This window comes from Nanorana parkeri, unplaced genomic scaffold (genome assembly GCF_000935625.1).
Source record: "Nanorana parkeri isolate BGI_ZX_2015 unplaced genomic scaffold, ASM93562v1 scaffold54, whole genome shotgun sequence".
NCBI lineage: Eukaryota > Metazoa > Chordata > Amphibia > Anura > Dicroglossidae > Nanorana > Nanorana parkeri.
In genome coordinates this window covers 1,292,400-1,308,917 of record NW_017306322.1, presented here as the reverse complement: position 1 = coordinate 1,308,917, position 16,518 = coordinate 1,292,400, and the positions used below count along the sequence as shown (strand labels likewise).

The 16,518-nt window shown below is 40.8% G+C and overlaps 1 protein-coding gene across 4 annotated transcripts in view; it reads left to right on the top strand.

The window, feature by feature from the left end:
- LNX1 (ligand of numb-protein X 1) overlaps window positions 1-16,518 on the top strand; it is a 143,411-nt gene that overhangs the window by 116,205 nt on the left and 10,688 nt on the right. For all 4 annotated transcript variants that reach the window (XM_018575750.1, XM_018575743.1, XM_018575760.1 and 1 more), the window contains exon 8: window positions 809-1,043. In XM_018575750.1, the coding sequence (XP_018431252.1) occupies window positions 809-1,043 (235 nt within the window). The remainder of the gene's footprint in view (window positions 1-808; window positions 1,044-16,518) is intronic.

Genomic DNA, 16,518 nt, shown 5'->3' with positions numbered 1-16,518 from the left:
GTTTTTGCCGGTAATGTCTTCTTTCACATAACACTCCCGAACCAAATTATTGATGGCAGAAAAAGCTAGTAGCTGTAAATGGGGGGCCAACTATAGTAAGGAACAGAGTTAGAAGTGATTGATGAAAGTGGTTCAGACAGGAAAGTTCAAGATAGCCGCTGCAGCTTCAAAGGTTTATATTGTGGGGATGCAGGTTTACAGGGAATTTAAATTATCAGTTTCAACACAGGAGAGGACTTACAACAAGTGTGGGGAAAAAGGAAAGGCTGGAGTTCAACTTTAAGTATATTACACACTTAAACAAGTTATAAGTGCATAGAAGTTTATTCTTTGTGCTGGCATGGAGGGGGCATAGAATGTGACATATTAATAACAGACAGCTAGCTGGATCTGTAAAGCTGAATGTCTCCTGTTCTACTAGCTCTCTGGCAGGTTATACCAGTCCTAAGATTATCTTACACACCTCATCATGTAATGTCATGATCATGACAATGTCAGAACATTGTATAGACTTATATACTAAGGCAATACATAGTGCAATGATGCAACCCAGAGCAGCCAATCAGAAATAATTTAATAATACATTTAACAAACTGAAATTTAATTGTTTGCTGTGGATAATTGTAATTGCTTTTGCACTACTTTACTAAATAGGATATACGGGGTATGCTGCCCAGCTGGGATGCAAGTAATTCTGCCAATGGCTTCCTAACAATTGTCGGAGCACATATGTGAAGTAGTTATTTAACCTAATATTTTACTGATCTGTGACTGTGACTAAGCTCTCTTTATCTTCTTTCATCCTCAGGTGACATATTACTAAACGTCAATGGCATAGATCTAACTGGAGTCAGCCGTAGTGAAGCTGTGTCGTTGTTAAAAAATCCTTCTTCCTCATGTGTGGTTCTGAGAGCCTTGGAAACAAAAGAATACGAGCCAGGGGAAGACCTAAGCAACAACTCGTTGTCAATGGACACGGTCCAGAATAGCTTTGAGAGCAGAGAATGGTCACCAATCTGGGTCATGTGGCTAAAGCTGCCTCGGTATGTTAAGACATTGCATCCCTTCTCCTGCAGGAGAGTAGGAGGATAGATTTATGTTGCTTGGGCTGTTCCCTCTATTGGATTTATTATTCTCTTTGGTGATGTGTCCTAATTAAAGCCAGATTTAGCTTTAGGACTAGAGTATGTTTTCTTTTTCTAATTGGATGTGTACAGGGCCTCAGCGAAGACCCTGCACAGGAAACACCAGGGCTATCCATAGAAAGATCTGATTTATAAGACATTGATTGCATCGCCTTACCATTGTTCTTAGTTATCAATTCTCTTGCCTGCAGTAAATGCTGTCTACGAAATTGTTTTTTGTAGACCTAATATGATGATAATCATTGCATATATGGACAGCCCCAGACCTTTCCATCCATTCTTTATCAGCCATTGATCCAGCAGGATAAAAAATCAGATTGCTCCGTAAATAGATTGGCACTCCTGTGATGTCATCTATAATGATTTCTTGTGTCCTCTAAAAGAGGGTATATGTGTTCAAATTCAGGAAGCCCGAGACCCAGCCTGTGCTGAGGTGGGTGACTTGATGATTGCTCCTGCAGCTAAATTTAGGTTGATAGCTGTCCTTGCAATAACAATATTGTGCAGTCACATCAAGTGCTACTGGTACATAAACTATAAACAATAAATAAATAAATTATAAATACATTTTGTATGTACTAAAATTATGCAGTTGAACTGTACAGCATTCACTACCTTGCATTCTCTCTTTTCTTCCTGGCTTATTTATTTTATTTGTGGATTTTATGTACCATGTTTGCAACTCTCACTGCTGACATGAAGTTCAGCTTCGCCTCTGTGGTGAGAGGTCATTACTCCAGGGATTGTCATTTAGGATAACTTTGAATGAACCCAGGGGTCAGTGCCACTGATGTGTAGATTTATTATTGTATGAAGAGCTGCTAAAGCAATGAGTGGACAAAGGGTAACCTGTGGGATTAATAGTCAGGATTGGATTCTTAGAATACGAGTCACAGGGCAACAGGGCCTTTTGCATCCAGCTGCAACATCACTTACTGAGTGCTAAAAAAAAGGGATATCAAGCAATATATTGCTTAATCATCAAAGGTAAATGTTTTCACCATTATTAAGAGATATAAATACATTAAAAAATAATAAATTAAATCCTCCTACTGCAGTTACTGTTAAAACTCAGGATCATCACTATAGTTAGTATATAACATGTTGTTTTGTACTGTTCATTTTAAGCTGGTATTGGAATGCATTTAAGGTAAAAAAAAATGTGTGTGTATGTATATGCATGTGAAACGAAAACAATTTGTGGGAGAATAATGCATTATATAAGGGTAAGAAGTGGCCCAAAGCAAAACATTTTTTTACCCATGATGTTTTACCTGTTGATTTTTAGTGTCTGGGAGCTTAACACATTTGCTCTTTACCCTACTAATGGACCCCTGCTTGAGACTCATTTGCAGTGGCATAGGAACAGGAGTGTATCTGCCGTGAGGCAAACAAGGCGTTTGCATCGGGTGGCTCTTTCCAGGGGGGCGGCAAAAATGCCAAAACAGTCAGGCAAGCCGGGCTGCGCAGAGTTTGTCAGCTTCGGCTGCCTAACCTAGCAGGACAAGGTGGCAGAGGTGGAGGCGAGGAGAGGAAGAGGAGCAGCAGTAGCAGGAGTGGGCAGGTCCGGATCCCCATCAGGGGGAGGGTCTGGATCCTCATCAGGCGGCGGAGGGAGCCGATCCTTAATCGCAAGTTGGGCACGGAGGAGGACCTGGAAGTGCCAGAACGGCGGTGAATGAGGCTGGGCGGTCCGGCAGTGAAGGAGGCCAGGTCCAGCAGCGGGGTGGCAGATGCAGGTAAGTGGATCACACAGATGGGAAAGGGACCCTGCAGAACCCAGCATAGATTCTGCACACCCCACCTGAAAGTCTCAGGTGGGCTCTGTAGGATTTGTGGTGGGGTCTATGGTGGGCTTTGCATGGTCTCAGGGGGGCTGTGCAGGATCTGTGGTGGAGTCTATGGTGGGCTTCGCAGGGTCTCAGGGGGACTCCGGAGGATCTGTAGTGGGCTCTGCAGGGTCTATGGTGAGCTCTGCAGGATCTATGGTGGGCTACACAGGGTCTCAGGGGGGCTTTGCAGGATCTGGGGTGGGCTCTTCCAGGATCTATGATGGACTCTGCAGGGTCTCAGGGGGGCTTTGCAGGATCTGTGGTGGGCTCTTCCGGGATCTATGATAGGCTCTGCGGGGTCTCAGGGGGGCTTTGCAGGATCTATGGTGGGCTCTGCGGGGTCTAAGGTGGGCCCTGCAGGGCCTATGGTGGGCTCTGCAGGGTCTCAGGGGGGCTGTGCAGGATCTGTGGTGGGCTCTGCAGCTTTCCTGCTATGCTAATAATGGAACATGTCAAAAGCTGAATACAATGTGTGCACTGTATCCAGCAACTGACAGGTTACCCAAAAAGTCAAAAACAGGAAGGGGTGGGGCAAATTTAGTGGTGTCTTTCGTCTTGACTAGGGCAGCCCCAAACCAGAATACATCACTGAAAGTAAACTGTGTTTTCAGCAGAAGAAGCTATGACCGGTTCCCTTTTCCAGAGAGGGCCCAGAATAGTGCCACCTTTACTGTATGTGGAGTTACTAACTAGAGGACACAAGGGGAGATGCAAGCACAGGGATGCTTCTTCATTTAGTCACTCCACCTTGATAAAGGGACCTTCACAATCCTGAAATGTTGCCATTTTCTTTGTGGTGCCTATGCTCATCTAATAAACATATTCCCTTGCAAAAAGAAGGTTTACTCGTGAAGGATCCATTGTTGCATTTGGACATTAGAATATTTTAGATTAGGTCAAATACCCAAGCACAAGGAGCACATTGAGAAGTGTTCCTTTCATGTGCATATCTGCTTTGTACCCTTTGCTTTGCTTGCTGGGTAGTAAGGTAGTGAAGGGGCCAATACTTAGCAAGGGGGCCCTATGAGAATTTTGCATTAATAGTATCAGTATTTGTGGCTTTGTGACATTGGCAATAACTTACTTTCCACACACCCATGTAATCTCATGTTTTAGCCACCATCTCAGAAATGAACCAGACATTTGTGTTTTTAGATTTCCCCCCTGGGCACCTCTAAGCAAGATGCTGGGAGAAACCATTGAATTGATCTGATGCACATTTTTTACAATTTACTTTTCAACTAGATGCAACACCTAACACTCACATGTGTTGGCACATTTCGATTAATAAACTTTTTTTTATCCCCGTTGTCTTGGAAGCTCCCATGGGCTTTAGGAGCACAGATCAAGCAACTTTTATTGAGACTTGTGTGCAGAGTGCCATATAAAGGGATGTTGTAGGTCTCATTTGAACAATCAATTGTGGAATGCAGCTAGAGGGAAATCTACACCAATGCGGTTGGTAAATATAAGAAACAGCACCTCTGACAACCCATTCCTCAAAGTTTACATATAGGGTTCAATATGATTAAAGCTTATTTTGTCATAATACTGTAAATTCTCATTAAACGAAACTTCAATTACTAGAAAGAGATTTTATTCTAACCAGCATCCAGCATAGAAAGAGTTGTACAATAATTGCCTGACTGAGCCCAGATGTTCAGCACAAATTCCAGTAAAGAACTTGCTGTGTTCTTAGAATCTTTCGTTTTTTTGCACTGTGTATATATTCTTTTTTCATTCAGGAAGCAGCTGTGTGTTTGTAAATCAGATCCCACTCCAGTGAATTGTAAAAGTAAGCAATGTGTGTGCATGGAGAGACTGTGCTGCAAACTAAGCAGTTTAAAGCGTTTTTCATGACTGGTCTAAGAAAAAATTCATCAACTTATCACTTTCTTCTAACTATGAGGAGCTGCTGATCAAAGGCATCACATTCCCAATGATCTCTGCAGCTCTTTTATGTTTTTTTGTTTTTTGCACAAAAGTGTATTTAAAAGTATTGTAAATAGACAACAACAAATAAATAATCTGCACAAGAAATGCACTCTATGTGGCAGCATGGACCTAATGGTACTGCTGCATTCTCTGTACAATTTTTAGAGGGACATAATTTTGAAAAAGATGCAGTATGGAGTTACGTGTGAAGTTTAGGGGTCTATTCACAAAAGGGTGAAGAGTTTGGAGAATGCAGGAGAAGAGAACAATCTAGGCCAAAATAGCTGATTTGGAAAAAATTTCCAATTCAGCTCACTTTCCAGTTCAGCTATGTTGTCCTAGATTGTTCACTTCTCCTGCCTTCTCCAAACTCTTCACCCTTTTGTGAATAGACCCCTTAGGTTTTTTTTTAGTTTTGCATAGGGTGCTAAATGGTTGAAACTGCTGTCAGGTTTGAAAATCATTGTTACTGAGACAATTAGAAGATGATAAATATTCAAACAGTTTACAAGTGTCAAGAACAAGAACAAGAGGTGAGAATAAATCTCCCAATAGGGACACATGTTCTTGTGACTATTGACGTAAGCTGGCCATATACTATTAGATGACTCTATTCCACCATCCATGCTAAACAGTGTAGATGGATGAATCTTACCTATTGTATTCTGACAGCCAATCATTTACAGTTACTATACGGCCATTTTTTTCCACCCGACTACTTTGGTTTTTCGACCAAATTTTATGAGTGCTGTCAGCAAGGCAACGCGATTCAGAGGAACGGCCCAAACTTTGAGCTGTGCATGGCGAGCTTTAGAGGGCAACTCCCCTCACTTTGTAGAGATTCCTTTTTACTTATTGTTGCTTCTTCGGGACAGAAAGTGAAAAGGAAATTTCCCCAATAGGGCATGGACAGCAAAAATAAATCGACAACTGCCTTAGAAGCCGGGAGTGTTTTTACACTTCTTCAGCAGACTGTGGAATATATTCTGTAAAGACGTCCGATCACTTCCACACACATTGGAAGGTGCTGCTCCTCCCCCCTTGACTACCCCCACCATGTATCCCAGGCTGACCTCCCCCCCAGTGAATGAACTCAGAAGTGATGAGCATTTCATCAGGTCCAGTTTCAACGCCGAGGATGAAGTTAATTAAGCACAGTCTGTGTAAATACAAGCACTAATGTGTAAAACATATATCTCTCCTCATAATATTACCCCGTCCCAGCTTCTTAATTTTTTTTTTTTAATGTTGATCTTGAGAACCCACTAATTAGATTCCCTCTGAAACAACCTTTTTGTAATTTTGTTTGTTATTGTATGATGCTAACAATTTTTCCCCATAGTTCTTCTTAGGGTAACGGGAGGACACAAACTAGCGTCCTCCCGTTACCCTAAGCTCAGTATACCACGAGCAACAGCTCGCGATATACTGAGACGCAGCAGCCGGAGCGGATCCCGACATCGATGTCGAGATCCGCCCAGCTGCGTGAGTGACAGCTGGCTCTGCCTATCTAGAGGCAGAGCCAGCTGTACCCGCCCCCTCCCCCGTCCGTTCCGCCAGTCAGCGCTGGCAGATCGGAGCGGGGAGAGGGGAATCCAGCCCCTCCCCTGTCACGGCAGAGAGCTGTGACAGGATCGAGAGGTGAGCGAACGCCGGTATCTGTTCGCTCACTTCCCGATCTACTGAGCCGACCTGTGACAGTCGCAATCTCACAGGCCGGCTAGAACTATGAGGTGAGTGGAAATCACTCATCTCTTAGTTCTCCTTTAAGCAATCAAATAACATTATTGTATACAGTCTTACCTGCCATTTGATTTGTAATTCAGTAAGTCCTGTGATATACAGTAAACACTCAGTTATCCTGCATTCAACTAACCCGAACTCTCATCTAACCAGAAAAAAAAATCCCCTGTGTACTGTTTTGCTGATCTGTTGCACGTATTATCCTGGAAATGTGTCTATTTGTCTTAATTTGCTTTTGATTACTACATTTCAATAGTAATATGAAGTAAATACAGAGTTTATGGTATGATATGGTATGGCATTATTTAGACCTATTTTTAATAGTAACTCTCAAACAGCCAGAAACTACATTTATCCGGAATCTATCAATCCCAGTGGATGCCGGATGACAGGGGGTTTACTGTACATGTATCTCTGCCTCACTGCATAGCCAGGCAGGTGACATTTATTTTTTACTTTGTCACTTTAGCTTGGCCTATGTCACCTCTCCACCTCCAGCCTTCTCTGTGGACAATCAATCAGTATCGTCAGCTCTGTCCAATAAGCAGGGAATTGACCCAGGGACTTATAAGGCTGAACCAAGACGTACAACAGTGGTGTAGTGGTTAGTACTTCTGCCTTTCAGCACTGGGGGCCCCTTATTGAATCCTGGCAAGATCACTATCTGCAAAAGAGTCTGCATGTTCTTCCTGTGCTTGCATGGGTTTCCTCCGGGTACTCCGGTTTCCTCCCACACTTCAAAGACATGCTGGTAGGTTAATTGGCTCCTGTCTAAATTGGCCCTGTATGTGAGATGAGGACCTTAGTTTGTAAGCTCCTTGAGGGGAGAGACTGATGTGAAAGTGCAACTATGTAAAGCGCTGTGTAAATTGTTGGCGCTATATAAAATACCTGTAATAAATAATAATAACTTCCTGGCTATTCAGTTTGGCAGAGGTGTGTGACTTGTTTTGGAGGTAAAACAGAATGTATTCACTGCTTCCCTAGAGTTGCACTTAGTAAAAAATGAGGAGCATCTTTTTCTAATAGAAGAGAAGTAAAGTGAAGGCAATCATGAGGAATAAAATATACAACAGAAATGGAAGCATATTTTATGATTAACGTGGCTTACAAATTGGCAATGGTCTGGCAGAAAAACACAAAGAAAGAGCTTGCCGCCCCCACACTGCAGTAAAATGTTTATAGCTGTATACAGTCCGATTGAACGGGAATGGGATAAATATTTTTACAGCTTTCACTCTTCTCATGTTCGTAGTGGTGGGGAGTAAAACGCTGTAACTACTGACCTATAGCGGCCCTTGATATGTGTTTGTAGAAGGAAGTGCCCCCTTCAGACTCTTATATGAACATTATATCTGTTTTACACCATCGCCTTATTTAAATGTGTCATCTACTGTGATTTTACTATTTTAACATAGAAAATCTTTAGATGTTAAGCCTTTCAATTCTCAAACTATACTGCCCCATAAGCCACCTACCTGGACACAGAGCTGACCTTCAATTTATCAGCAAGATTTTGACATAGTTAAAGCTGAAGTGTAGTGTATACATATAATACCTTCCCTTGTTGCCCCCTCCCCCCTAAACAACATTCAGTTTAATTTGTTCAATCAAATAATTTTTGATTGTCATGAAATACCTGTTTTGAGAAACAGTGATGCCATCGCTGGATCTGTCTAATGCTCTGTCTAACTGATCTAAGTGTAGTTGGAGGGGACAGTGGGCTCCTATAAACATCACAGCTTTCTGTTTCGGTTCTTTATTAAAACAATTATATTTAAAAAATCAACCCCCTGGGATCCCTTTAGATGTGTCTGCTTCTCCCTGCTGGCCACTGGGTGCTGAAGACTTTAGCTATGCAGTCTGCTGATTGGTTGACTGGTCTCCTCCCCGCACCGCTCAGCCTCCTGTTACAGATCGGGAGAGCGGTGTGGGCGGACATAGCTTGCAGTGCTGTCAGAGGAGGCTGAGCTTCACTCGATCAACCTCCTGTGACAGCGTGTCAGGATGGAGAGCGAGGTACAAGCAGTCAGTGATCAGTGATCGCTGAGTGTTTGTAAATAATTGAGGACAGAGTATGTTGACTATATCCTCAATTATGAATGAATGGGAGTGATCTACGTCACCTCCTGTTCATTCATAGTTGTAGTTATAGTCAACATACTCTGTCCTCATGTTATCAATGAACAGGAACACTCATAGAGGATGCAGAAAAAGAGTTTGAGGACTCTGTGTCCTCAATCTCTTTTTCTATTTTAAAAGGGAAATATCAGGGGTCTATTTAAACCCCTAATATTTCCCTGAAGCCCCTCAAATTTAAGAAAAAAAATATTTATTAAAAATAAATGAAATAAAAAATATTTGAAAAAAAATTAAAAAGTTAGAATAAAAAGCATTTTCGGTTTCGGCCTGACATTTTTTTTCATTTCGGTTTCGTTTCCGTTTTGAAATTTTCATTCCGGTGCACCTCTAATTAGAACCACTGTTTTAATTGCTTTCTCTGTCCCCCTCTCTATTTGTCCTGTGACAGTATTCACTAAAAGTGAAAGTAAATCTCAAATTTAGCATTGTCTTAAGAACAGAAATAGATAGGAAATTTTCCATTCGGGACCACTAGGGATTTCCCTCCCTTTGGAGAGGTTTTCGCTCACTTCCTGTTGTAGCTATCAGACAGGAAGTGAAGGAAAATCTCCCCAGTGGGATGCAGATGGCAAAAAAAGAAAGCTGACAGGGGTTATAACCCTCCGAAACTCTATCCAAAAACTAAAAACAGCTTACTTTAATGTTTAGGTTGATGGAGTTGATTCATAGTGTTTGACTTTTCCCCACCTATTCATACTTGTAGTGTTCTTTGAGATTCTGCACAGCAGTGTTTTTTGCACTTTTGCTGATGTTGAAATCACTAGTGTGCTCAGCTTTTGGGAAACGATAGGCAACTGTTAGAAGACTTCATGAAATAAATCTTCAAAAGACAATTCATCCCAGAAGGGTTCAGCAACCTGACTCAATTACAGCATTGCACAACTCTGCAGGTTTGATCTCAGAGATAACTGATTAACGATCTCCTGCCTTGCAAAGTATAACCACACTTTCATAAAGCTGTCAGTGGAAATACAGACCAGGGTGGAAACCATTATCTCATTCTTACTTCTCTTTGCCTTGCCATCTATTCCAGTCATAGATCCATCCATGCTTAGATACATAAAAAGTGTTGTTCATCCATATTTTTAGATGTTAAAGCTGAACTTCAGGCACATATATAAAACTCCCAATTAATGCAGTTAAATGTTCATTAAAAATAATGAAATGTCTTTTTAACAGCCGCTAGTGTAAGTAACTGAATTGTACTTGGTATCAGCCTTTTGCAGCACCAAGACTGGAACAGAAGGGGTAGTACTGGGAACAAATCACATATGCTGCATGCACATGTGCTGACAAGGAATGCTCTATCCTGCAGAGAGGACAACATTTTATTTTACTTTTATCAAGTAAATAAGAAACCTTGTTCTTAAACAATTAACGGACACTAGACATGTGCACTGTCAAAAAATACGTTTAGTTTGGTTTCGTTTTAATTCCGATTTTGTGTTATTTCGTTTTTCGGGATTCGGGTGTGAAAGTCAATTTGGATTCGAAATTCGGATTCGGACGAAATTCGTTAGCGGTAGTTCGTTCAAACTTTTTTTCATTTCTTATTCGCTTCGTTCATTCATTCGTTCGTTTACAGCAAAGTGACATTTGAAGGGAAAAAAATGTTTTTCTCCTTCTCTAATGCCACTTTGCTGCAACAAACGAACGAAACCAATAAGAAACGAAAACGAACGGGCGAACGAACTACCGCTAACGAATTTCGGAAACCAAATTCGCATTTGTTTGCTTTCGTTATATCTGTAATTCGGAACTCGGATACATCTGAATGTCCGAATGTCCGAAAATTCGTCCAAATTTCGTTTCGGAACGAAACGAATTGCACATGTCTAACGAACACCTACATAACGATTTGACTTCATTAGAGCTCTAAAATCACCCATTTTAAAGTGTCAGACAGAGACAAGAAATTTGACAAATCTGATATTTGCCAGAGGGGCTTAGGTGTCTGAAAATATCAGGAAATAGTGGCATGTCTCCTAATGAATATGGCCTCAGGACAGGACAAGGTCAGCATCATGTGGCTCAGTTTTTCTTTATAAACTAGAACAATTTTCTTTCCCATTCTGACTATGATAAAATGGTGCTGACTGTGATCCATGAACTGTACTGAAATTGTCTGGGAATAATGTCTCTAATGAATATGTGTGGGGTTACCGGGAAATATTTGGGAATAGTGTCATGTCCCCTAATGCATTATTTTCAGGATGGGACAAGATCAGCATCATATGGCCAAGTTTTTTTTTGATAAACCAGAACAATTTTCTTACCCATTCTAACTACAATAAAGTAGTGCTGACTGTGATCCATGGGATGGACTAAAAATATCTGGGAAGAGTGACATGTGTCCTAATGCATATGTGTGGGGTTACCTGAAAATATCTGGGAATAGTGTCATGTCCCGTAATGCATATCCCCTCATTGCTGGAAATACAACAGCATATAGTTATGTCATTTGTCTTTATAGCTGTAGATGGCGCTGTAGTGCAATGTTAGTCTCTATGTGCAGCTATGGTACACCGGAAGTTCCTTTTTTTCTGTTTTCCTTTACAATGCTCTATTCATACATGTAATTTTCTTCTAAGCAAGTAAAATTTAATTCAGCATTCCTTAAGATCTCAGTGCTTCATCTAAACACACAACCAACACTCAAGACAAGGTCAGTATGATATGGCTCAGTTTTTTTCTATAAAACAGAGCAATTATATTTCCCATTGTGGCCATAATAAAGTAGTGCTGGCCATGATATGTGAACTGGACTGAAATTTAGGTTTACACTATCCTATACCTGATCCACATAACTAAAACTTCAAATGCTGCTCCGAGAATTCATTCACCTTATGCATCCTACTGTATCATTACCACCCTTGTTGCTGGTGATTTAATGGGCTTCACACACAATATTGGAAGTTTGCAGTGCAGGTACCAACAACTGAAAGTCCTTAGGCCCCTTTCACACAGGTTGATCAGGAAGGGACCCATGCACTGATTCCCTCCTGATTTGAGCAATACAGATCAAATGTCACCGCTGTTACATCTGTGTCCATCCATTTTTTTCCTCCATCTTGCAATGAAGAAAGAAGCTAAAACTGCTGGACCCCCCATCGGTCTATGGGTAGTCAGATCTAAACAGACACGTGTCTGTTAACATCAGATTATTCTCGATCCGGCACAATCAGGTCCTAGCGAAACAGAACCCTGTTATGTTTGTTTTTCCAGACCTGGCCAGAGTCAGGGGTGACAAGGTGTAAATGGACACCCGTCCGTTTACACCCGGCTGCCCATAGACTAGCATTTTGCATCTGATTGGGTCTGCCTGAAAAGCTGACAGGCGGAACCGATCGAACCGCCCATGTGAAAGGAGCCTTAGAAATCGGGCCTTGAAATTAATTCTGGGTACCTAAGATGTCATCCACATGCAAACATCTGCTATTGTGTTAGCAGAATGTTCTCTTAGCAACGAGCTTGATATAAAAGAAGTTAATATAGAAAATATATGAAAATAATATAGAAAGCAGAAGGTTAGTTTTCTAGATTCATTGTTAAAATATTCTCTGTACTTGCACAGAATTTCTGCATCTATTGTCTATGTATAATTAGCTATGCAGAGTTCAGTTTCCAAACATTTTGACTGCCAAGAATACGGAGACTTGATTATCTCATCCTATAAAGCAGATATAAAACCCAACTTTATAGCATTTTGGTGCAGTTCCAATTCATTTGTGTGTCTTTTTTTTAAGCAAGCACTTTCCTTCTTCCGATAAGGAGTGTAGCCTGGAAATTCATCAGATTGTTTTAGTCAGCATTATTGTAACAGAATGATTTACTATAATATGCCACCCTTACATGGTCTGGGGTGGTAACAGTGTTGTTAGCGCTTGTATCTCCAAAGAGCTGAAGATTCTTTTTGTCTTAATGTCTCTTTAAAGCCATCGGTTAAAGAAGTTATTTATAAACCGCTTTGCCCTAGTTAACCAAAATCCATATACTTCATTTTCACAGAAAGTCTTTATCCCATTCACAGGCAATTTTGAAGCAATTTTTTGTGCTTTTTTCCAGGCTTTTTTTAATGTTTGTATGGTTTAGTTTTAGCACATAGAAAGATAGTTACTAAGAAAAGGTGACGGTTGTTAGGTGTGAACCAACCCCCCCCCCCCCCCCCCCCCCCCCCTCCCCCAGACTTTTTTTTTCTTTTGCAAATTGTTTTGTCACACATTTCCTGAAGTGTGACAATGCCCAACATCAGGAATCCTATTATCTTCAGTGGTACCCCTTTACACCTGAGTGTAGTTTGTATCTTAGGCAGAATCGCTCATTTTTGGCGTGATTCTGTACCTAACAGTCCCCTGCTCTTAGTAACTAGCGCTCCATTGGGGTAGAATTACTTATTCCTAAAGCCCCCAATCAGATTCATGTATACCCCAGAAATAACACTGTTGGCTTCTGAAATCATAAATCTTAATAATTAATGTTTGTAGGGAGAGATACGATTTCTTAGTACTGACACTTTGACAGGTGAGACCCATGAGTGTCACCAGAATAAATGCAGTGTGTAGAGTTAAGCACTTTTACCAGGGTCCAATTGGCAGCCTTGTAATTGAAACCTTAGGCCCCTTTGACACAGGCTGATCAGGAGGGGATCTGTGCACAGATCCCCTCCTGATCAGAGCAGTATGGAGCAATGTCACCGTTGTGACATCCGTGTCCTGCAATTACCGGATCCCATGTCTGTCTATGGGGAATCGGATGTAAATGGACATGTGTCAGTTTACATCAGATTACCCCCGATCCGGTATGATCAGGTCCAGCGAAACGGATCTTGAATCCATTTGTTTTTCCATACCTAGCTGGAGTCGGGGGTAACCAGGTGTAAACGGACACCAATCTGTTTACACACAACTGTCCATAAACTAACATTGGGCATCCGATCTGGTGCACTTGAAAAACTTGAACCTGATCGCACCACCCGTGTGAAAGGGCCTTAGTCAGCACAGAAATTAAAAATTTAACAATAATGCTTCTTCTGCAAACAGGTTGTTTTCCATGTCACCATGTTTTCTCTAGTTGTGACAGGAATGACAGGAATGACAGGCTTTTAAATAAATGTCCTATACTATACAATAGAGGTATTTTGTTTCAATAAATCTTTATTTACAGTTTTTAAAATTACATAGTCATAAAAACATGTTTCAATTATAAAGATATAAACAATACATCACCAAGAACAGTTGGAGCTACAACATTGGACCCCCTCAAAATTATATAATTACAGGCTTCAAGAAAAGTTAACCCCTCAGTTCAGCATATCAGCCAGTTCTGGCTTGACTTTAATATACAAAAGAGGTTTTAAAGCAGGGATAGGCAACCTTGGCACCCCAGCTGTGGTGAAACTACATATTCCATCATGCTCTGTCTCTGGAAGTCATATCTGTTGCTGTCAGTCTTGCAATGCCTCATGGGTCTTGTAGTTCCCCAACAGCTTGGCTGCCAAGGTTGCCTACGCCTGTTTTAAAGCATCACATGGCCCTTGCTGATTCAGAACACCAAAAGTGGCCACATGTTGCTTTAAAACGCCAATAGATGGGGCACTGATTTACACATCTGCCTTTTATACACGTAAATTACTTAAAATTCTTTACCCTTCTTGGAAGGAATTGTTTGCATACATCTCCCAGCAACTATAGTCTGAAGTCAGTCTGCTTTTTTTTATTACTTTAGTCAATTAATTTGCGGTAACTGGTGTTGATCAAGTGCAGAAAAACACTAGTTATGGGACATAGTCTGAATGGGCCCATTGGGGTTGGATTTATGAACAGTAGGGCACATGAAATTGGAAAAAAAGGTGCATCTATCCTTCAGCAACTGCTTATATTCCATGTTTTATTTGAATGAAGAAACCTGATTGGTTAAAATGCAATAGTTCTTTATTTGGGAGGTTTTGTTAACATTTTCACCAAGCTCCAAAATATGTGTTGTATTTAGCAGCAAATGTCCATTTACCTGTAGCACTCCTTACCCAACTTCCCATGTGGAGATGTGGGTGCTCGCAATGACTACGGATGGCGCCGCATCAGATATAATCGTTGGATATGGATGTCACCAGCACTCCAGAAACGACAAAATAACAAAAGATTTTAGTGAATTTTCATTTTATTCACTCGAAAGGAATCAATTCCTTTCGAGTGAATAAAATGAAGATTCACTAAAATCTTTTGTTATTTTGTCGTTTCTGGAGTGCTGGTGACATCCATATCCACGTATTTAGCAGCAAGACTCCTCTGCTTGATTTTAATTATGGTAGACTATATTAATATATGACAGACATTTACTGAATAAGCCAGGTTGGAAGCCAAGGGAGTCATTATAGAAGGAACGAGGCAGCTTATTGGATGTGATAGCTGCTCAGCTTCTGTAGCCTCCAGTGGAGTTTCCCCTTGAAGTAAATGGAATTTGAGATCTTTTGGTTATTTGGAACATAAGGAAGGCTTGCGGGGATGGAGGGATCACATTATTTAGCATCTTTATATTATATCAGTCAACCCAGTCAAAACTTTCAGAGTTATTTTATATTGTTACAACTTTTAAGGTTTATTTCCAGACCTTTTCAATTACATTTAACAGATAAAACTGTTAGTAAAAAACAATGGTTTTATGTACTGTAACAATGCAATGTTCTCTACTCCATTTAGTGTTTAAAAGGGGCTTCATCATTTAGCAACAGCTGCTCCAGGTCTCACCCTATAGCTTCTTCCCATCAACACACTTGTAAACAGTAAGATGAGCTTGGTCATTGTAGGCTCCATTTATGAATGTATGGGGAAACAATTGTCTACAACAGGCAAACTCTGCATCTGAGGTATGGGAGGGTAAAGTATTTAGAGTCTGGTTGTTTGCTATGTTGACTGCCTAAGAAAATTAATCTTTCACTTCTATTAGTGAGGTCCAGTGTTAATTACAAGGTATCCATCATCTCTTGTGTAATAGATCTCATTGAAGTTCCACCCTAAAAAAATATATAAGCAACTACACAACATGACATTGAGTAATCCAACAGAAAGTAATGGATTTTAGAATTACAAGGGAAGACAGGATAAAGATGAAACAGCTAAATGTATTTTTCTAAGCGTTTTAAAATAACTTTTCCTTCATTATTATTATTATTACTATTCCTTCAAGAATTATTATTTATAGCAAAATGTATCTTTGTAATATTATTCACAATATTCTGCATTGTCTTGTCATTCTGAGGGTAACATGATGGGTGGGTGGCTGTGTGCCCCTCATGGCAGTCCTTATGTTCTAGGTCATGGCCTAGAAAACTCTGGCTGCTTTAGAGCCTGAAGGTTGGTACCTTCCTTTTTGAACTGAAGCCTTTCGTGTTTTTACATGCTTTGACCCCAACCATAAACTAACTTTTAAAGCTGAACTGCTAATCCTGCAGTCTTCTGGCCATTCTGATGACATCACAAGTCCATCCTCTTTTCCTCCAGCGGCAGCATTGGTAGGCAGACATTCCTGTTGGACTCTACAGTGCTAATGTAATGACATGTGAGTTTCGATCAGTCTAGAAATACTGTGAGCAAAGACAGTGTAATGACTTTTCCCCTGGGGGGTGGGTCTTTGACAGCCTGACTTCACAGGAAGAGGGTTGAAGAAGTTACTCAACCTGGAAGACTGGTGACATCTAGTGGCAGATAGAATTACTGCGGAATACA